General features: G+C 35.1%; 1 protein-coding gene and 1 pseudogene across 1 annotated transcript; both read right to left on the reverse strand.

Annotated features, from left to right (window-relative positions):
• Positions 1–3524: 3524 nt before the first annotated feature.
• On the reverse strand, positions 3525–4543 carry LOC136061090 (cysteine-rich repeat secretory protein 38-like; annotated as a pseudogene).
• Positions 4544–9929: 5386 nt separating this feature from the next.
• LOC111986868 (pentatricopeptide repeat-containing protein At1g06710, mitochondrial) lies at positions 9930–21602 on the reverse strand. The gene is given in 10 exon segments (XM_065768448.1): positions 9930–10312; positions 11078–11154; positions 11742–12382; positions 12889–12966; positions 15606–16115; positions 17158–19602; positions 19873–20008; positions 20559–20840; positions 20942–21437; positions 21599–21602. Coding segments are annotated over 6 exon segments (3408 nt in total). The 3' UTR covers positions 9930–10312; positions 11078–11154; positions 11742–12382; positions 12889–12966; positions 15606–16070.
• Between the last annotated feature and the right edge of the window lie 956 nt (positions 21603–22558).

Genomic DNA, 22558 nt, shown 5'->3' on the forward strand with positions numbered 1-22558 from the left:
TTAAGGTAATTATTAATAAACCATTTTAAAAACGTTTTGACACCATTTTATAGGAAATATAAAAAGTTGTCAAAAAATAATTTTTTTAATCATTTTCTCATAAAATATTTTCTAAAAATAGTTCTTAAAAAAATTAACATAAGGTATGCATTAACTTTTAGCCTATCTAACTTTTAACAGTTTTTAATAGGTTTTGTTACTAACTACAAAAAACTTGATTTTTAGCAGTGGTTGTAACCACTACTAAAACTATTAAAACTGCTGCTAAAAGTCAGATAGGTCTATACCAGCGGTTTTCTAAATCGCTTCTAAAACTTGAATAACCGCTATTAAGTTCCCGTCACTATAGGTTATAGTAGCGCGTTTTAGGAATTGTTGGTATAGAAAATATCTATACTAGCAATTCTATAAAACTGCTGCTAGGAAATTAAAAACCGCTAGTACAAACAGCCTTATCTTTTGGAATTAATTATTTACACCAACGGTTATGTAGCTGCTGCTAAAGAATTAAAAACCACTAGTACACACGGCCCTTCCTTTTGGAATAATTATTTGTACCAAGTTATGTAACTGTTGCTATAGATTATTTAGTAGCAATTCTATGAATTGCTCCTAGAGAATTAAAAAACCACTAGTACATAGGTGATATATGTAGACGACTAAATTTCTTAGTTCGAAATAAATCAAACAAGTAAAATAGTTGTACAAATGCGAATTTGTATTGATGATTGTGGTATAATTCTCTGTAATTACAAAAGAGTGATCCTCTGATTCGATCTCCTTGCAAGACTTATTGATTTGGATTTGTGGTAATGTGATTGTGACTTGAACACAAAATATCCTTCAATTTGGTTGAGGAATGGATCGAAGATTGCTAAAACGGAATTACAATGAATCTCTGGCTATGAGCTTGTTAGAAATCCTTTGTTCTTCATGTTCTTCGTATGTTCTTTGTGTTCTTGGATTTGTGGTGGAAGTTCTTCGGGGTTTTAGAGGCTTGAATCCGCAGAGCTTCACTGATTTGTGCTTTGTTGGTGTTTTCGGACACTTTAGGCTTGATTCCCGCAAACTTTTGGATCTAGGCGGATGATTTGGATGATTTTTCTTCGAATGTTCTTCGTATTCGAAGTTGAAGTTCTTGAAGTTCTTGGAGGCTTTAGAGCTTGGTTCCGGCAGAGCTTCTGGACTTCTGAATCTTCTCTGATGCTGCTTGTGCTTCAGATGGCTTGGTGTCCTCCTAATGGCTTAGGAAGGCTTCTATTTATAGGAGTTTTGGGGTAGGTAAGCGACACGTGGCGGAGTCTGATTGGTGACACATGGCAGAGCTTGATTGGTCCGCTTATGTCATCACTTGCACATGCTGGAATGATTGTGTCATTGCTTACACGTGCGAGGTTGCTTATGTCATTGCTTACACGAGCTGATGCATGATTGGTTCTTGTATGACACTTGGCGAATTTCTGTTGGCTTCTGAATAGCAATAGTAAAACCTAGCAGTAGCATGTGGCGCTTTGTAATTGGCTACATTTTATGGACTTGGTAGTGTGATGTGTCAGCTTGTGATAGGTCGGGAATTTTCCTTCTCTACAAACCCATAGTCAATTTCTGTGTTGGAGGACAGGGAGGAGAGGACTTGATTGAGGTTTGTATTGTAGGTACTGTTGCTTGTGTAGTTACCCTTGTCTAAGCAGTAAGAGTATCGGAAGTCTGGCTGAGCAATGGCTTGAGAAATCAGTATGCAAATGGAAAAGAGGAAGACAAGTCTTGAAGAAACCATTGCCATGTGTTTAAGGCAAGACTTGGGTTAAGGACAAACGTGTATGGAGGAAGAAAAAAAAAAACAGAGAGAGCTGGAGAAGAAGAAAGAAAAGAGAGAATGAGAGAATGAGGGAGAAGAAGAAAGAAAAGAAGTGGCAGATAAACGCATGGAGGGGGGGAAAGAAAAAGAGATAAGGCCAAACATGTATGAAAAAAAAAAAAAAACGTATGGATGAAATGAAATGAGAAATGTTACTACAATATTTTTATAATAAATTTTAAGTAATATATTGTTATTAGTTAATAGTGATGAGTAAAAAAATAATTTCAGTAGTGGGTTTAAATTAGAACTAGTAACAACTTTTCATATAAATTTTGTTGTGAAAGTATTGCGAAAAATGTTATGGACATAACATTTCTCATTGAAAAATATAATTGTTGGTAAATTTTATATTATTTAATGAGTACAAATAAATCTATTTCTTATCTATTATATAATAAGGATATAATAGTCAATTTATATAAACTACATTTTCTATCCTCCCACTTTTCTTTTCAACCAAACAAAAGAATTTTCCACATTCTCACTTTTTCATCCCTCCAATTAAACACACATAAGAAAAAACTAAATATTTTCCATCCTCCCCTTTTTTATCCTCCTACAATTTTTCATCTTCTCACCCCTAAGCTTTTAGATAAAGGGTTGAACTTGTGGGCTGAGTAAAGACTTTGAAGACAAGGAAGTTCATGATTTTTTTGAAACATTCAACCATTTGTTTCTCGATACTTTTCAGTCAAACTAACGTGTCCAATTTTTCTATGTAAATATGAGTGCAAGACTGTAAGGGCATAAGGAGAATTGACCTAGATATAGCCTTTTTGTTTTTCTTTGATTTGGTATAGGGGATAATTACTAGTAAAACTTTACATGTTTTCTTGACATGATGATTGTATGTTTTCTTTCCCCTAATAAAATAGTCAGTCTTTAATAAAATAAAAATTATAAGTTTATTACAACTTTTGGGAATTCAGGTCTTGTTTGCACCACTTGGCTCATGCATTGCCACTTGACTTGGGGGGGGGGGGGGGGGGGGGAGTGTTTGCATCAATATCCTATTTCAATCATGAGGCTGGTCCTGCCCATTAAATTATCCTTTTTAAGGTTATTGATAATGTTAGATTTACCTTGTAAACAACACCAAATCCACCTTGTCCAAGCTTATTTGCATCAGAAAAGTCATCTGTTGCAACTTTAATAGTGCCAAAGCCTAACTGAAAAGACTCCACACTTCTAATCTCATCCACAGATTTTCCTGAACAAGACGTTAGTGCATTAATTAAAACAACACAATTTAAAATACGTGCATGCAACAGCAATGACCTCTAAAAACTAATTTTTTTATCAAAATCTTCTAGATAGGAAACTCATGTCTATTAGTATATAATAACTTTTTGTTTGCTTTAGTGCAAGTCAATTTATTGACGGAACACGTTGATTATTTTTAATTTTTAGTAGCTCAGCATCATTTTATGAAAAATAATAAACAAATAAATAATCCCCAAAGTATGTCGTGTTTTACGTTAATACTTGCTGGGAAATTTGTCCTCATAGGCTCATAATATAGGTGGAATTTTTTACTCCCACAAATATCACACATACCTGAGAACTTTAGGAAGCACATCTATGTAACCAATTCTAACGTACCTTATTTGCTTCTATACAGCTTTTTAAAGTCTTTTTTTTTTCTTTAATCAAAATTCAGCAGAGAAAATAAGTATTCACCAAAAGGTTGCATCCAAATGGATTACATTTTAAGCTTAATGGCATTGGTACCTTTTGCAGCAGGGGTGTTGTTTGATGCTGGAGGAGATACTGATGGTACTGGAGGCGGTGGTGGAGACAGTGATGGTGATGATGCATTATCAGCTGTGGGGTCATAGAAGAGAGCGACCTCAAACCTTAAATTACAGCTGGGTCTGATAACTCTCCCACCTTGCTTCCCATCACAACAATTTGGTATATCTCCCATAGCCCCAGCCAAGCAATCACTGCAATCTTGATCGGACAAATCAGGTGTGCACTGCACAAGTGAATATAGTGTTTGATTGTTTGGTGCTGTTGCATTTCCCGCCGCAAACTTACGAAGAGAACCACCTGCAGCAGCTTGAACTCTTTTACTATCCAACAAGGTCCTCAGGTCCTGACTGAACTGATCATAATTGGCTGATACGTTATTCACGTTCCACATAAAGAAAGCAGGGCTACCTTCCCATGATGCCAAATATGTCACGGATTGAGTAGCGTAACATGCAATGGTATGGCGTAACATGCAATAGTCATACCATCCTATTGCTTCCTTCTGATTGGGACAAAGCAGAGGGAGAAGATTTGTAGCGTTATTGAGACAACTACGGCAAATATCTGGCTTGGCATCTCCTCTACAAAGTCCAAGTGAGTATACTTTGTCAAGGCTTTTGCCATAAGAAAAATTGTAGAACAATGGCTTGTGCAGGTACTGTTGCTTGTGTAGTTACCCTTGTCGTCTAAACAGAAATGGTATAGGAAGTCTGGCTGAGCAATGGCTTGAGAAACCAGTATGCAAATGGAAACGAGGAAGACAAGTCTTGAAGAAACCATTGCCATGTGTTTAAGGCAAGACTTGGGTTAAGAAACTTATCATTTAGGCTTTTAGAGGGAGGGGCGAACTATTGAGCTGAGTAAAGACTTTGAAGAACAGGAAGTCCTTGATTTTTTGAAACATTCAACCATTTGTTGCTCGATTGCTTTTTTTCCAAACTAACGTGTCCAATTTTTCTATGTAAATATGAGTGCAAGACTGTAAGGGCATAAGAAGAATTGACCAACAGCGCAAGTCCTTTTGGGAACGTTAATAGTGAACAATATTTCACAGCTACATAGATACGAAGATAACCTTCTTCTTTTTTTTTTTCTTGATATCCTAAGCAAAAACCTCATCTTCAATAAAAATTAATTTCAAAAAAGTAAAAAAAAAAAAATTGAATTTCACTTTGTGTCTTCTTTGCAGAAAGAAACTTATTCTTCGATTTCTTTCTCAATTTATAAAAAGTGAATAATTTGCAGGGGCCAACAATAAGGGAGGCCAATGTTTGACTTGGTATAGGGGATAATTACTTGTAAAACTTTACACGTTTTCTTTACATGACGATTGCAAATGTTTTCTTTGCTCTAGTAAAATAGTCAGTATTTAATAAAATAAAAATTATGAGTTGATTAGAGCATCCACAGCCGGAATTCCAATCTCATCCTATTTTACCATTCCAAAAAGCCAATTTATCACTTATACAATACCATTTTAACATACATCCAGCATCCCAACTTTTATTTTCTTATTCTACTCATTAAAATAATATATTTACACATTAAAATATATTATCCAATAAAATGCACTCCTCTCAGAAAAACCCAGAAACCCTGTTCCAAAAAAGAAAAACCCAGAACCCACCTTGCCACCACCACGCCACCGGCCAGCAATCACCACCACAACCAAACTCACCACCAACGACAACCACAAGAAACAACCATCAAGAGGAAAAGAAACGCAAAAAATTGCCAAAAACTACCACCACCGATTGAGGAAATTACTAAGGAACACAAAAAAAAAATTACCAGAAAGGAAATCACTTCAAACCAACCACGCCAACTCGCCGGTCTCCACAAGCCACCGATCAGCAACCCCAAGCCACCAATTGGCAAACCCAAGCCACCGATCAGCAAACCCACACCGCCAATTTGAAACTCAGGCCATCAAAAATACTCTATCATCGATTTGAAACCCACACCATCACCGATCAGCAATCGCCATCATCGCCACGCCTTCAACGGACCTTGCTTCGACCAATAGCGAGTCAAAGAGTGAGAGAGCGTAGATGAGAAAACAGAGAGAGAGTTGAGAAAGAAAGAAGACGTCTCAGCTCCAGAGACAAAGAGAAAGAGAAGATAGAATAGAGAAAGAATAAAAGTGATTAAAAAATTTATACAATAGTGCTACAATGCCATTCTACATATAGAATGGCACTGTAGCACAATTCTAAAAATTTTTACAATTCTTTAGTTATACAATCCCAGCTGCTGACTCTTTTAGGCTTGAAATGCCAAAATTTCCTTAGATTTGGCATTTACAATTTCGAGTGCGGATGCTCTTACAACTTTTGGAAATTCAGGTCTTGCTTGCACCACTTGGCTACAGGTTTATTGGGCCCAGTGGACACCCATCCCATTCAACACAGCCCATGGAATGTGATCTAAGAGAATCAACAAGATACAATAAATAATGGGAGCAAATGAAAAGAGAAATAGCAAGTTAAAGCAAAACATTATCTAATTTAAAACATCGCACGGAATTTCTAAAACTTTTCTAAAGGTGGATTTTGATTCATTATTCATTTTAACACTTTGATTTCTTTATAAAATATTATTATATGTTCTAAATTTTAAATCTTGGGCAGTATTTTCTTTCTATGTAAATTGTTCAAGATGATTCTATTTGTATAACTTAATGCTTTCCAATTTTTAATGTTTAAATCCCTCTCTCCCAACTAGGGCTGTCCACGAGTTTGGGCTCAACCCCTAGATCTGACCTGATCAAGAGGAACAAACAACCCACCACTAATCACAAAAGTTGATCGGATTAGACAAATCAAGCCTTCAAATGGTAGCAGTCAATTTGGTTGGTGTCGTAGATCTAAAAAATGATGACAATCTAGTAAGATAAAGGTGAAAATCAGGTGAAATTTCGCTAGATTCAATAGAAATTTAGTCGGATCTAGTTGAGATCTTGCTAGAATTGCTAATAGCTCACTAAATTTGGCAAATCTCGCCAAAAAAAGGGCCTCCTAATCGATTAGTTTGAGTTTTTCGGGTTTTAGGGGACGAGATCCACAACTGACCCGCCGGCATCGATTTGTGCAAAAAGAGACTCACTGCCAATTGCTAGAGTAGCCGGGTAGGAGTGGCAATTGACTTGAATCCAGTTGGATTTTTCGAGTAGGTCAGGTCTGTCGGTGAGTTGGACAACCCTACCCCAAACTATTTGTATTATAAAAAATAAGAAAAACAAAAGAAAATGCCTCAAATTTTTTAAATATATTTTATAACTCATAAAAAATTCTATTAGGCATGATTCTAACATTTGTATCACAATAATAACATTTATTTTTAAAATGTCGTGCAAATATATAAATCAATAACTACTTTATTTATAAAAAATAAATAAAAATATAACAAACTACCTTATTTTTCTATAGAGTAATATAGAAGGAACAAATTTGCTTACCCTACCAAAATTTAAAAGCTAATTGATAGTATTAACCTAAATACCTGATTCCTGAACATTATATATGTAACTAATTTTGGACATTTAAAAAATTTAAAAATATATATATATATATATATATATATAGAGAGAGAGAGAGAGAGAGAGAGAAATATCTATATCTTGTCAGATGCAATTAATAAAACTAAACTTTTATCTTTTCAATGCACACCATTAAACTTTCAAAGCCACATTTTTATCCTATTAAAATAAAATAAAATCCCTCATTACAAATATGATATGGTTATTCAATTATAATATTTATAATTATACAAAGATTACAAGTTAGTTTCTAATGAGGAAAAAACCTTGATATCTAATTTGCTAGTTTCTGATGTGAAATTCTTGTAACAAATAAAGTTGGGCGGGTTGGAGTTCGACTTATTTGGTCTTTAATGTGTCAGCTCAATCCATTATAACTTGCCCTTTTTTTTCGCATTAGAAAAAACAAAACCCTTGAAGTACATAGGCAACCCTCATTTTCTTCATCATGTATTCCATTTCCACCTCTAAAAAATAAATAAATAAATAAAAGGTTTTGCAAGTTCCATATTCTATACAGTGATTAATGAATACCATGGGAACAAAATGTTCAATATATATATATATATATATGTTTGGTTGAAGGGTAGCTGAGGGAAAGCAAGGGATGGAAAAGGTAGGAAGGAAAAGAAAAATCCTTTATTTGTTTGGAGAGAAATGGAACGAGGGAAGGGAAAATGCAAAGTTCTCCATAGGGCCAACATTTTCCTTTCCTCCCAAATTGGAAGGAAATAGAGAGAAGAGAGAATCTGTACTAGAGCATGAGGATTTTTTTTTCCTTTCCTTTCTCCCTTGCAAACCAAACACTTTGAATGCAAGTTACTCTCATTTCCTTTTCCTTATTTTCGTCTCAACTCTTGACTTTTTTTTCTTCCCCCCCTCCATTTTTCCAAACATTAAATCTCTAACCCTATGCAAAATAAATGTTCTAAAATTACTAACTTAGAATTTCAATCTAGTAAAATGTAACCATGAAAGAGGCTACAACCATCATAAAGAAATGAAACAATACATGATATTATACAACCATATCTTGAATATACATCAAATTAATTTTATACAAAATCCATCAGCAAGGTCATCGAAAAGTGAATGAACGATTGAAAAAGTAGAATTGAAATTAGAGATGGAGGGAGATTGGCATATCATAGTGTGGCTAGAGGTTTGGTTGAGTAAGAGTAGAGGCAGAGGGAGAAAGAACAAGGATCGATTACACCAATGGCCAACCTATCTTGAGATTTATCGAAATTATACTTCTTCCAAATGTATGTATTAATGATACTTCCCCTTGAGGTTTGTATAAATGTAACAAGTAAGTGCATGCATGGCTTTCCTAAAGAAAAATTCTATTTCAAAAAATATTCCTGCCAAAATTCTGGAGGAAATGACACTCCACTCCCTTGGTTATTTGAAATAACACTCTGCCCCTTAAGGTTTGCAAACATGAGTGAATCTTTTTTTAAAAAATGAAAAATTCTATTAAGGAAGTAGCACTATGAGAGGGCATTTGGATTTATTGCATTTATAGAAACCTTGAGGGAGGAGTGTTATTTTGTGAAGCCACAAGGGAGGTTGGAATAATTTACCCAACAATAAATGATGAACTTATGAAGGTGAGGGAATAGAGAGAGACCAGAGGTGGTTATTTGAGATTTTTTTTTTCTTTTTTTTTTTTTTTTGGGTCAATTTGAGAATTGAAATTGACAGTATTTTTGTATAAAAGACAAACTTATGAAGATGAGGGAAAACAAAATAAAAGGGGATTTTTTATTTTGAAAAAAGGGTAAACATGTAATTTCATGCTCATTGGGGTGGGCATAATTGGGTTGGGTATATAAAACTCATTTAACTAATTGTTTCTAATCCAAATCCAACCAAATCTAATTATTATGGGTAAATCTCAACCCACCCAATTATCCAATTATCAAAATTATCAAAATGCCACTAAAGTGAAAATGACCAAAGTACTCTAAAATCTTATAAAATGACCAAAATACTCCAAAACCTAAAAATTACCAAAATACCCTCAAAACCCAAAAAATTACCAAAATACTCCTAAAACTCAGAAAATGACCAAAATACCCCCAAAACCCAAAAATTGACCAAAATACCCTCGAAACCAGAAAATTACCAAAATATCCCTGAAATTCAAAAAATGACCAAAATACCGCCGAAACCCAAAAAATGACCAAAATACCCTTGAATCCAAAAAATGACCAAAATACCCCCGAAACCCATAAAATTACCAAAATACCCCCGAATCCAAAAAATAACCAAAATACCCCAAAACCAAAAAATTACCAAAATACCCCCGAAATCCAAAAAATTCAATATTTTACCATTATTTTATTAAAGATAAATATTCATCCCACTACTAAAAAAAATGGTTAGAAAGAAACATAGTGCAATAGCATTTTCTACTAGTTATTAGTATATTCCTTTTCTTTAGTATGAATATTACATACAATGTGGCTTACATAACGTTTTCTGCTAGTTTATGCAATCATGAAATTCAATGAATAGTGAAACCTTTTACCTTTTCCTCTTCCCTATTATTATTGTTTTAAATTTTTAATATCAACATGAATAGGTATACTGTCTCTCCCAGGCCAATAAGTTACGATGAGAATTGGAAGAAACCAAGAAATCATATACATTATACACCATCCATGAAAGTATACAGAGTTACAAAGCCACATACACACAATATATATACATATATATATATATATATATATATATAATTTCAATACAAAAAAAACCTACACCACAAAGGACGTGGAACTGTGAAGGTCTTTCATTGGAACAAATTATATAATGGAGCACATGGCATTGTGGCAATCCTAGTGTTAATGCTCAAAAATATGCAGATAGGTAGTTACAGCAGTAGCAGCAAGAAGTTAAGAACTTCATCCAAAAAATAAAAAGCAAGAAGTTAAGAAAAATAACAATGAAGTAGCATACTCAATAAACAAAGCTCCCACTATGCAAAACACTGACTTTATGAAAAATAAATAACTTAAACATCACATCAAACTCAAAAGAACAATCAGCAAAATAGTCTCCAAGAACTGAAATATTTTCAGTGAAGTAGTCCCCATTAGCTCATAAGGTTTTGCCGGAAATACATAGAGGTGAACAATGGAAGCAATGGCCATCTGCATTCAAAATTCACAAAATCACACATAATGGACCTATATTTAAGAAATCTCAGAAGGCATAATAATTAAAACAAAAGAAGAAGTCCGATCAAAATCTTTAGGTAATATTTCAAAATCCGACCATACAGAAGAAGTCCTACATCTCATTCTTTTTGGAGCACTTGAAACAGTATCACCATACTCATCATTTTCTTCATTCATTGAATCCATATCTAAAATGTAAAGGAAAACAAAACCAACCAAAAAAATAAAAAACTCAGCATTTTGAACCATTCTAAAACCTGACCACTCAAATAATGTGGCATAAAGAATTATAGGTTAAAACAGAAAATGCCAAACAACATGTCAGTTAAACTTTGAACATCAAACACTAACCGTTAAATCTCCAAATCTGAAACTATTTTTGATAAATAGAATGAGACAATTTCAATTGGGCACTCCTTAGTACTGGCCTAATTGACATGAAAAAGCACAGGACCCAAAATCCAAGCTAAGTTTCATAACAGAAGCCCCGACAGAAAGGAAGGAATGCAGCTTTTGGACCCTTTTCATTTCCCAACAAACAAAGCATTTTGTTGGTTCCCTAGTGAATATAGCACCTTTTTAAGATTATAAACTCAACAATGATCTAGCTAGTAATCATATGCAAATTATCCAAGTTTAATTGCTTCTTACATACTTTTTGTAGACTAAAGGGATTCCAAGTTCAAAAAGGAGGAATAGAGTATGTAGAAAGACAGACAAAGGAAGGTAGAAATAGACCTCTGCAAGCGTACTGCAGTTTGTATGGGGTGCCCAATTTTTGGTCTGTTCAACTTCAAACACTGTCCTATTTTCCCCTGTAGACAAAAAGAAAAACAAAATGAATACAACTTTACATCCCAAACAACAAAGACGGGTTAGCTTAGCACAAAGACGGGTTTTCAAAACTCTTTCTTTATTAGTAAATTACACACGTACCCTGTTATAGTTTTGATACAATAACCTCACCCCTCTACTTTTTAGTATATAGTAGTATCTAAAATTTGATCATACATTCAACCATGGAATGCTCAAAATTTCAAACAGGCAGCAACAAAAGTCCTGTACCTTAGGTCCCAATTAATTTCAACAAAATTCATACCTTGTAATGCATTTACATATCTATAAAATTTGGAAATGTGAAAGAAATTTGACATCTACTAACTACGTTCACAAATTTAAATTACCAAAAAAAAGTTCAGGCAATCGAAATTAATACAAAACCCACTATTGTTCTGGATCTTTAAAAAAAAATGAAAAGCCTTGAAAAGCAAGCTATATTTCTATCCTTAACACATACAAAAACGAAAGAGGGCAAAGATGAAGAGGAACCCAGATCAAGAATCATAGTAATAGACACAAAAACATGAATAAATCATGGAATTGAGGAAGGTTAGAAAGGTACCACGAGAAATCTTCGACGGTGTAGACCTAGTGGAGAGAGGTGCCCCACGCCGCACCTTGTTTGGGGTTGGACAGGTTGTCGAACCAGAAGGTCCAAATCTGAGATTCGAAGCTTGTCGATGAGTGATTGGAGGCCGAGAAAGTGAGGGGAAAAATGAAAACCTAACCCTGAAACGTCTGAGGTGAGGGCTGGGTTTTTTTTGGGTGGAAAGGGCTGGGATGAGTTTGGGTATATTGTTATTGGGTTAAATGGGGTTTAATGCGTTTTTAGTTAAAACCTAATTATTATTGGGTCTAATTGGATTGATGCCTATTTAACCCAACTAATAATTGGATGGGTTTGAATTTAATTAAAGTAGGTGGATTTAGGTAGGCAAATAATTTCCTTAATGATAAATTATAAATAATGCTTTTGGTAAGATAGGGGGGAGGGGGGGGGGGGGAATAAAGTATATGGTACCTGATTATCATAAAAAGAAGCATCAGATGATAGTTTCCCGCATCCAATACCCTACTCAAAGTGTCCCAGCTATAAATAAACACCTGAGGCGACAAAAAACGGAAACTTGTACCTGAGGCAAAGTACCCCATTAGAAAGTGAAGCAAACAAATTTGTTGAGCTTCTTACTGCCACTCCAATGCCTGCAGTTTTACAATCATGAATCATGTAACCAAAAGAAGTAACAAAAAGAAAAGACAATGAAAAACACTTGGGAAATTCTACCTGAGATTTATTCTTGAGGACCTCAACCCTCAACTTTTATTTCTCTAAAGAGAGGAAGCTTACATAAATTATTGTTAGAAGTCTATTTTTTATATAGCATCTTACCAATTATTGTCGGTAGATCAATCTAGAGGGTTTCAAATAGCCGAGTTAGCATGGATCTCCACCATTGGTATGTATAATCATTATGTCTTGGAAGGAGGACTTGTGTTTGGGCCTCAAGATTCCATTCTCCAACCAAATTGCACCCCCCACCCTTTTTTATTTATTTATTAAGTTTTGTAGATTATAACTATAAGAAGTTTCTCCAAAAAAGGACATATAAATAAGTTTTGTTGGTTACGAACTATAGGAAGTTTCTCATAAAAAAGGCATATATGGGACAATAAAAAAGAAATTTTCTGTAGATAAACAAATTTCATACCCAAGGCACATTGCTCCCACTTGTGCAAGGTCTATGAGAGGTGGCTGGAAGACAGCCTCCCCAATTTGGAGATGTAATCTGAAAAAATTTAATTTTCCTTTGTATAAAACAGCACAAACGAACTAAAAGTGAGTAACACCAACCTCCAGCACCCATCATGCAAATTGTTGGTTTCTGTAAAACATGGAGATCTTATGAGAATGAATTCACAAAGATTTCTTATGATATGGCAGGAGTAATCTCATTATTTCACATTTGACAACGATACCATTGCATTCAATGAACTTTAGAAAGGATTTCACCTTTGGACTCCACAGTGCCATGTTTCTAAAATTTTAAATTGGGTCACTTTCTATGGATCATGCAACTGTCTCTATAAAAGTTGTTGAAGTGCAACAACAATGTTTAAGAGAATATGTACATGGCAAAAGCACCAATCTATTCTGTATAAAAATTTCATTCAAATGCAATACAAATTTGCATCAACATGTCATTAGAATCTCCAGTCAAATAATACAGATCTTGCTGACATTACTCCATAAATTAAAATTGATTAGATCCATGTTGTGATCTATATTGAAATAGGCCTTTTTGTGGGAAAGAAAGTATTTCCAATCATCAATGAGACCAAACAGTCAATTAAATTCAAATTCATGTGACTACATTCCCAGGCAAGAGTGGGGGAAAAGTGTGATAATTTGTAGGTGTGTTTGTCAGTGTCTATGCATGTATTGTCATCATCAGTGTCAAAGCTGCACAAGAAAGAAGACAGAACCAACACCTCAGAAGTCCTTATCACAATCGAAGGCTATCTGCAGCAAAAAATAGGTTCTAGTAACACATCATGTATTGCATTCAATAACCAATTTTAGCTGTATACAACACAACTGCATCATGAATGACATGATTTTACTAAAAGCTAGCAACAGGAATGGTGGATTTATTTACATTGAATGATGAAAGAACAAGATATACATAGTCACTACCATCTAGGTCACAGAAGAATACTAATGAATAAACTGACCTTGACAAATTCAAAGGAGGGTATTGCAGAAGTAAATCAGTTTTAGCAACACTGACTCGCATCATACCCAATAAGCCACGTCAGCTTTAAGCAACAGTGCTGATGACTTGCATAATTTGGCATAATTTATCACTTCTCAACTTTAAGCTTTAGTCTAATTTTATTTATTTTTTGTTGATTTTAGACTTCATTATTGTTATTTAAATTTTATTTCAGATTTGAAGGAAATAAAGATTTAACCAAATGAAAGAGAACTGAAACAGAGGGCTGAAGAAAGCAAGGTTTTGGGCTGAAAAAGTGCAACATGTTTGAGAAAAAAAGAGTGGGCTGATTAAGTGAATGGGCTGAAAAGAAATTCGTTTGTGGGCTGAAAAGAGCACCACGTCTAAAGCAAAAAAGGGCACCACGTTTGAGAAATAAAAGAGGCGGAACTGAAAGAAAAGAAGGCAGAAAAATGCTGAAACAGAGCAACGTTTTGGGCTGAAACAGAGGCTGAAACAGAGGAACGTTTTGGGCTGAAACAGGGGCTGAAAGGAGGACGTTTTTGGGCTGAAGAAAGCAAGTTATTGGGCTGAAACAGTGGGCTGAAAAAGACAAACGTTTTGGGCTGAAAGGGCACCACATCTAAAAGAAAAAAAGGGCAACACGTCTGAAAGGAGGAGCCGCTGAAACTGAAAGGGGGAGGCGCTGAAAACTGAAAAAGGGCTGAAACAAAAGAGAGAAAAGGGCTGAAACAGAAAAGAAAGAGAGGGCTGAAGTAGAAAAGAGGCTGAAGCTGACGCTGAAAGAAAGAGGAGGCTGAAGCAGATTTTTGTGTTCATTTTTTCTCTTTCAAATCTTCTCAGAAAAATTATGGTGAATTCGTTTATGTTGAATTTAATTTTTAGCATGAACTAAATTTTCTTTATTCTAGGAAAACGATGTAATCTAGTTCCGAACTATGCTTGCTTTTCTATGTTAATTTGAATTAATTCTTTTCATGTTTGTCTGATTTATTCTGAGTTTATTGCTTCTAATTAACCGGCCATTAATTAGATGATTTTGATCTTGTGATTTGCTATCGAAAGAGGGAATTATAGGATAGATCTTGAATATTTCGGCATAGGTAAATATAGAGATCGAAAGACTTGTATGAACCTGTATAGTATTAAAATCATTGGTCTTAATGCTTTCTTGCTTTATTAAATTGCATACTCTTGTGTAAATTGATGAACAAGAATGTTTCCAATTGACTGTCGAAAGAGGCTTTTGGATGTTTTTTTGGAGATTGCTAACAAACAGAGAGAATTAAATTAAATTAGCTAGATGAGTAAAGCATAGTGAAGGATTAGGTAAAATCGATTTCCTAGAAGTTTTCTTCCCATTAACTTGATCTTTGAACAACATATTTTTTTTTCCTCTGCTTATTTTCTTTAATTTGATTTTATTTTAAATTCCAATTACAACAATCTTAGTGACTTCTCTAGATAAAATCAAGATTAGCATAACTTTGGTATTTGTCAAAAGTAAATTACCAATCCCTGAGGACGATACTCTTCTCATCACTTTACTATAAAACTACGATACTGTGCACTTGCAGTTTTGCACCGATCAGGTGCACAATGTAAATGCAAATAAGGATAAAGAAGACATTTTTTCTTTGTTAAGAATCTTGTTTCGATTGGTTTTTGTTAAGAAGTTAAAGAGAGCTCACCAACTTTATGAGACTGAAGAAGTAAATCAGTTTTAGCAACACTGACTCACATCATACCTAATAAGCAGCATCAGCTGTAAGCAATGGTGCACAAAATAAACACAAATAAGGACAAATAGGACCTTTTTGTTTGTTTAGAAGTTTTTTCAATTGGTTTTTGTTAAGAAGTTAAAGAGAGCTCACCAACATTATGAGAATGAATAATTGAAAGGCAAAATATTTCCCCTAAGCTTTATTTCAGCTTCTAGTTGCTTCAAACAGTCAATCAAAGACGTCCATATTTTTTTATACTCATTTCATTGCAATGCAAATTATGCAATAGCAATCAGCCTATCACCTCCTAGGAATTTCATGTGTGCATCAAGAGTTTCCACCAATGTAGTCATTATCTGAGCAAAAACTTTAACATGCACCATTATGCTATCACATCAACCTTGAGAAAAAAATATAGATATGCTCAAAAGCCTAATTTCTGGAAGATGTATCTTCTTGTTGAAGCCAATGGATATCCTGCTCAAAGAAAGGAGAAATAAATAATGATAAAAAGAAGAAGAAATTATTAGACAAGTAACTAGACACCTATTTATTCTTAAACAGGTTTCACCACAATACAAGGGACAACTAAAATTTTCAGCAACATTGTTTCTAAAGTAACAGCTTCTTTTGTCTTTTCACAAAGCAACCACAATTTATCACTTAAAACAACAAAATAGTTTTCAATGTCTCACTTTCAGTGCCACCTACTAAAACATAATTTTACTTGAAAGAGAATCATTAATATGTGGGCAATGGTAAAATTCAAGTGAGACCTTCCACCAGTGCCACAATATTAATGCATGTAATGTATACAGCTGGATGCCCCCTCAACCAAAGTGGTTTTAGCATTCCTGAAGTAGCTTATCCTACTACAATGTTATAAATATCCAAAAGTCTCCTAATTAATACTTCCCAAGCAGTTTTTCATTCTTCTTAGACTACAATCAGTTGGACAAAAAAAAGCAGAGGATAAATAAAGAAGAAAACAGTGGTCTCCATACATCTATCTGCATTTATGCAAAAATTCTATTAAGTGTCACTCTGACCTACTAACCTTTACATGCTAAACCCAGTTTTTCCATTTACAGACCCAAAACATGCAGGATATTAAAGAACCAACATATAAACTTTCATTATTGAATTTAGTCAGGGATTTGCTCAAACCTAGATATTCATTTTTTTTTTTTTGGCTAAATACTCAAACCAAAATAAGTAGATAACTAGGTAGATATCATTATCCCACAACACAAAAGATGGCAAACAGATATTCTCCTAAAGGGTGCAAATTCATGAACCCATAATTATTTTAGAGACTCAGATTTATTTTAATTTGGAGCAATTTTCTCTCATATCTTGCAAATTTTAAGTAGAAACCAATTCACAACCAAATGGATAGACACTATATATATTTGACAAAATTTTTAGAACTGACAACTTCAATAGGCAAAAACATGATTTGTTTCCATAATGTATACCAAAGCTTGAGCAAAGAAAATGTAGATAGAGAGAGACTGACCATCTGACATATGCTATCTGACAGTTGAAGTGCTTCTTCCCACTTGTTAATATTGATGAGCCCTTTAATAAGGTGAACAAATGTGCTCAACTCTGCAACACCACCCATCCTTACCATATCTGTGTACAGCTCAAAAGCCTTGACAACTTTACCTGCACGGGAGAGGCTCTCAATCAAAGAAGTATACATATTCTTGCTGGCAGCTTTTAAAGGGAAAAATGATGGAATCTCTTCATGCAGCTCCAGAGCTGATTCTAATCTCCCAGCCTTAATAAAACTATCAATCAGTATTCTGTATACTGGAACGATAGGAAAAGAATCATTCTCACTGATCTCATCTAAAAGCCCAAGTGAGATAATAAACTCTCGGTTGAAACCTTCAATGACCTTACAGTAGCTTGATCTATGCCTTGGCCAATATGTCTGTTTCATTTCATCCAAGAGTTTATGAGCCTCATCCAGAAGGCCAATGGCACAATAGTGATTTATAAGAACCCTGTAGGTAAAATTTGGAGCACAACCCTTTGAGCCCATTTCTCTCAAGAGCTCAAGACATTTTTCGACTTTACCCACTTTCCCAAAGCCATCTATCATTGCAGTATAAGTCACAACATTTGGATAACAACCCTTTTCTTCCATCATTTGCATAAGCTTATAGGCTTCATCTGTCTTTCCAACTTTACAGAGGCCATCAATCATCTCTGTGTATATGACAACATTTGGTGCACAAGAATTTTCTAGCATTTTGGACAAGACTTTCAAAGCAAGATCCAGTCTTTTATCCTTAAACATCCTGTCAATCAAAGAGCTGTAAGTATAGACATTAGGACTATATACATGCTCTGACATCTTAGCAAACACCTCTTGTGCATCATCTAGCTTCCCAGCCTTGCAGAATCCATCTATGAGAGCATCATACACGATATGGTTTGGCTCACAGCCTTTCACTGACATAGCATCCAACAGGTTACGGGCCTCTTTGACCTTGTGAGCTTTGCACAAACCATCAACCAATGCTCCATATGTAAACACATTTGGCTCTTTGGAATTGCCATCATCAATTCTAAAATACATATCTACATCATAAATTTCCACATTACCTCTCATTCTCGCATATATTTGGCATGCTTTTTCAATCTCCCCAGCTTTACAATGGCCATCAATCAAAACCGTATATGTTATAACATTAGGAATGCCACCTTCAGAACACATAATCTCAAACAAATCATTTGCATTGGAAAGTTTCCTAGCTTTAAGGTAGGCATGTATAAGAGCAGTATATGTCACCACATTAGGGGCACAACCATCCCTTACCATTTCATCAAACCAGTTGCGAGCCCGTTTAATAAGAACAGCTTTACAGAAACTATCAATTAAAATTGTATATGTATAAACATCAGGAACAATACCATTCCTTTTCATTTCTTCAAACAATAAAAAGGCCTTCTCTACCTTGGAGGCATTACACAAAAAGCCAATCACTTTAGCATAGGTACTAGTATCAGGTATGAATCCCTTACTCGTCATTTCACGAATAACAGTATACGCCCTCTCAAATTTTCCAGCACCACAAAGACATCGAGCAAAATTGCTGACATTGACCTTATTCAATACGACCCCTGCATCAAGCATCTCACCATAAGCTTTCTCAGCCAACTCTAAAACATCTGAGCTTGGTAATTCTTCATTGCCGCATATACTACCAATCTAGATATTGTAAACCACATAACCGGGCTGGCAACTGCATTTGACCATTTTCTTAAGCAACTTATAGGCATAAGAATAATCTCCTGATCTGCAAAAGGCATGAACAAGAGAATTAAAAATCTTAGGACTAGGATAACAACCTTCTGTGATCATCATACTAAGAGTTCTCTTACACCTACCAAGCTGTCTTTTCCTCAAACACCCACAAAGCAAAGTCCTATGTGTCACAACATTAGGAATACAAGAACTAGTCCGCATTCTGTTCAAGAAATCCATAGCTTCCTCAAAAAGAGAAGCTTCACACAACCCGGATATCATCTTTGTATAAAGAACTGTGTTGGGCACAATTTCTTCCTTCTCAAACAACGAGAGAGCTTCCCTCCACCTCCCCGCTTTGCAGAGAGATTGCGCAAAACAACCTAAGGTAAACTCATCCATACTAAACCCTGAACTCGACATCTCCCTATGAACCAGATAAACTGTGTCCAACTGATCAGCTTTAAGAAACAATGCATTATACGTCCATCTCGTGGGCTTGTACCTGAAATCTTTAAGCCTCCCAAGCTCCTCCAGTGCTAAATTCCACAACCCATTTCGGCAACACTTTTGAATCAAAAAATTAAGTAACTTCCCAAGCACTTCCTTATCATCATCCTTAATCTCTCCTAAAAATTATTCCGGTATTCTCTCATTATTATCACACAGTGGCGACTCAAAGGAAATTTTTTCTAGGTGTTCCTCAACAAACATAAATTACACAATCTAATAAAAATAAAATTTTATATATTGACAACAACAACAATAAAAAAATACGCAAATATATAAAATTTACAATTGTCTTCTACAAGTTTTCATATTTTGAAATCATTGTATAATAGTCTCATTATTAATACTACAAGCTACATCTTTTTCAATATACACAATCAAGCAATCATTCATCAATTGATCTCTCATTCGATTGCACAATTCATTCTTTATATATTTCATTGTTGAAAAACTTTTTTTTACTGTTGTAGTAGCAACTGGAAAGGTCAAAGCTAGCTTCACAAGCAAATAGACTAATGGATAAGTCTCGTGCTTCCTTGTGCTCACTAACTTTTCAACAAGTTCACTAACTCCTTGAAGCTCTAAAAAGAAGTCATTACTGCACATATCAAAAATGTAATTCTGCAGTTGAGAGTCAAGTGCCAAAATATCTGTCCCAAGAAAATCAGAGGGATAGAACTTAGCTAGACGTATCAATTTTTCCTTATCAAAAGCCACAAACGAATTACTTGGATCCAAGCAAGCCATACAAAGTAGCAAATCGGTATTCACCTCAGAAAAGTGGTTGTTAAGCTCTTGAAGTTGCATATCTATGACTGTGTAGAATAGCTCAACACGATAATGATGTAAATTTGTATTTTTTTGGGTGTTGCATCGCGGCCTCCTACTAACTACAAACATCGCTTCCATGTCCAAGATAGGAATATCATGTGAGTTACAAAATAAAGATACTTTAGCCAATAAAGATGCCCATCCATCATCTCTCATCACTTGCAACCGTTGCTTAGACACTTTAACAAGATCCATAGCATTTACTATATCTTGATTTTTTTTTTTTTTTTTGCAATGCTATTGACAACTCATTTATGATCCCTAAAATATTTTTCATCAAGTGTAGAGCAAAGACAAATTCAAAAGTTAGAATTGACCTCATAATAGATCGAGCTTCAACTTTTTGGTCGGAGAGGCCATCTTTTTCAATAATCTCTAATACATCAATAATAGCAGAGAACATCAAAATCAAGTTGAGAATAGTCCCATAATATGATCCCCAACGTGTATCACCTGGATGTTTAAGATTTGTCTCTTGATTCAAACCTTGCCCACTTCTATGTACACCATTCTCTAAATCTTCTTTAATTTTGGCAAATTGTGTATCTCGAAGAGCATCTCGTCTCTTACAAGAGCCTCCAACAACAATTACTAAATTACTAACCACATAAAAAATTCAGCAATGTTAATGTGATTTTTAGCAACAGCAACAAGTGTCAATTGAAGTTGATAAGCAAAACAATTGACAAAAAATGCTAACTTGTTCTCTTTCAAAATTAAAGTTTTGAGTCTATTGATATCACCTTGCATATTACTAGCCCTGTCATAATCTTGCCTACGTAGGTTCGATAAACTCAAATTATGTTCACAAAGTAAACCTTCAATAGCATGTTTAAGTGACAAAGTAGTGGTACTTGCTACATGTACAATACCAAGGAACCACTCTATAATAATTCCTTCTTTGTTCATATAATGAAGAACGAGGGCCATTTGTTCTTTCACTGAGATATCACGTGACTCATCAACTAATATTGAAAAGAACCCATTGTCAAGATCCTTGATGATGACTTTGGATGTTTCACGTGCAATTGTATTCACAATGTCTTTTTGAATATCAGAGTAGGTAAGCTTGCATTTTTTCCAAGATTTTTGCAACACTTCATTGATGGATTCATTGTGATCCCTCAAAAATTGTAAAAGCTCAAGAAAGTTTCCTCTATCACTTGAACCTTGAGATTCATCGTGACCACGAAAAGCTAATCCTCAGCATAAAAGGAATTTTACGCAATCAACTATTGCATTTAATTGAATCTGATATTTAGTTTTATCTTGTTTTGATTGCTTAACAAAAACACTTTGAATGTATTGCTTTTCCTTCAGTAGATCTTCACTCTTCTTGACAGCTTGGTGTTGATACCCATTTTCGCGACATATTTCATACAAGCATGATTCAACTAAGCCCGACTTCTTTGTGGGCTCAATTTATGTATTATATTATATTTTATTCTTTTAAACATGGCCCAAGCCCATGTGACTTATTGGGGAAATTGAGGAAGTGTGGTTTGGAGAGTATGGGTCGGTTCCTTTCGGACCTTTTGCATGAGCCCAGCCCATGCGTGCGACCAAGTGGGCAAGGGACATCGGTAGCACCTCAGGCTCATGGAGGAGGTTTTGTATCCAAAATTTCTACCCCAAAACAACTTTTATGCTCTGGGTGACTGTGGCCTAACTTTTCTGCTCTACTATTTTTTTGCCTAAAACACATAGCTGACCCTAAGTGGCTAACCTTGTCTGCTGCAACAACAAAATGCAAACTCCAAGGGCTTGTCATGTCTAGGAAACATCAGCCCATGAATTTAGGTCACTCCATTTCCCAAATTATGTAAAAAGCAAGCCAACTCTCTTACCTAATTAAAGCAAATCTAACCATAACCTCTTTGGTTGAGACCTTGGGGTTTAAAACCTCTTCTATTGACCAAAAACCAGTCACTTAAAGCACCCCAAACTCAATAAAAAAGGCAGGAATTAGATTCAAAAGGAACTAACCACGTTCTACCTAGAGAGCTGAAACTTCAGAGAAAAAACTCACTCAGCCAATCAACAATCTCACAAATCCGAACCTTAGGGGTGAAAATAAGGTACAGGGGAGCCTTCCCTCTCTTCCTCATGACCTCCCTCAATTTCCTCTTCTGTGTGACTGCGGGTCAAAGTTTCAGACCTGTTGAGCCACGTTCTATTCAGAGACCTGAAACTTCAGAGCCAAGCCCCATTCAGCCAGTTAACAATTTCACAATTCCGAAGCTTGGGGGTGGAAATATAGGTATAGGGGAACCCTCCCTCTCTTCCTCACAACCTCTCTCAATTCCCTCTTCTGTGT

This window comes from Quercus suber, unplaced genomic scaffold, assembly GCF_002906115.3.
Source record: "Quercus suber isolate HL8 unplaced genomic scaffold, Cork oak 2.0 scaffold_939, whole genome shotgun sequence".
Classification (NCBI taxonomy): domain Eukaryota; kingdom Viridiplantae; phylum Streptophyta; class Magnoliopsida; order Fagales; family Fagaceae; genus Quercus; species Quercus suber.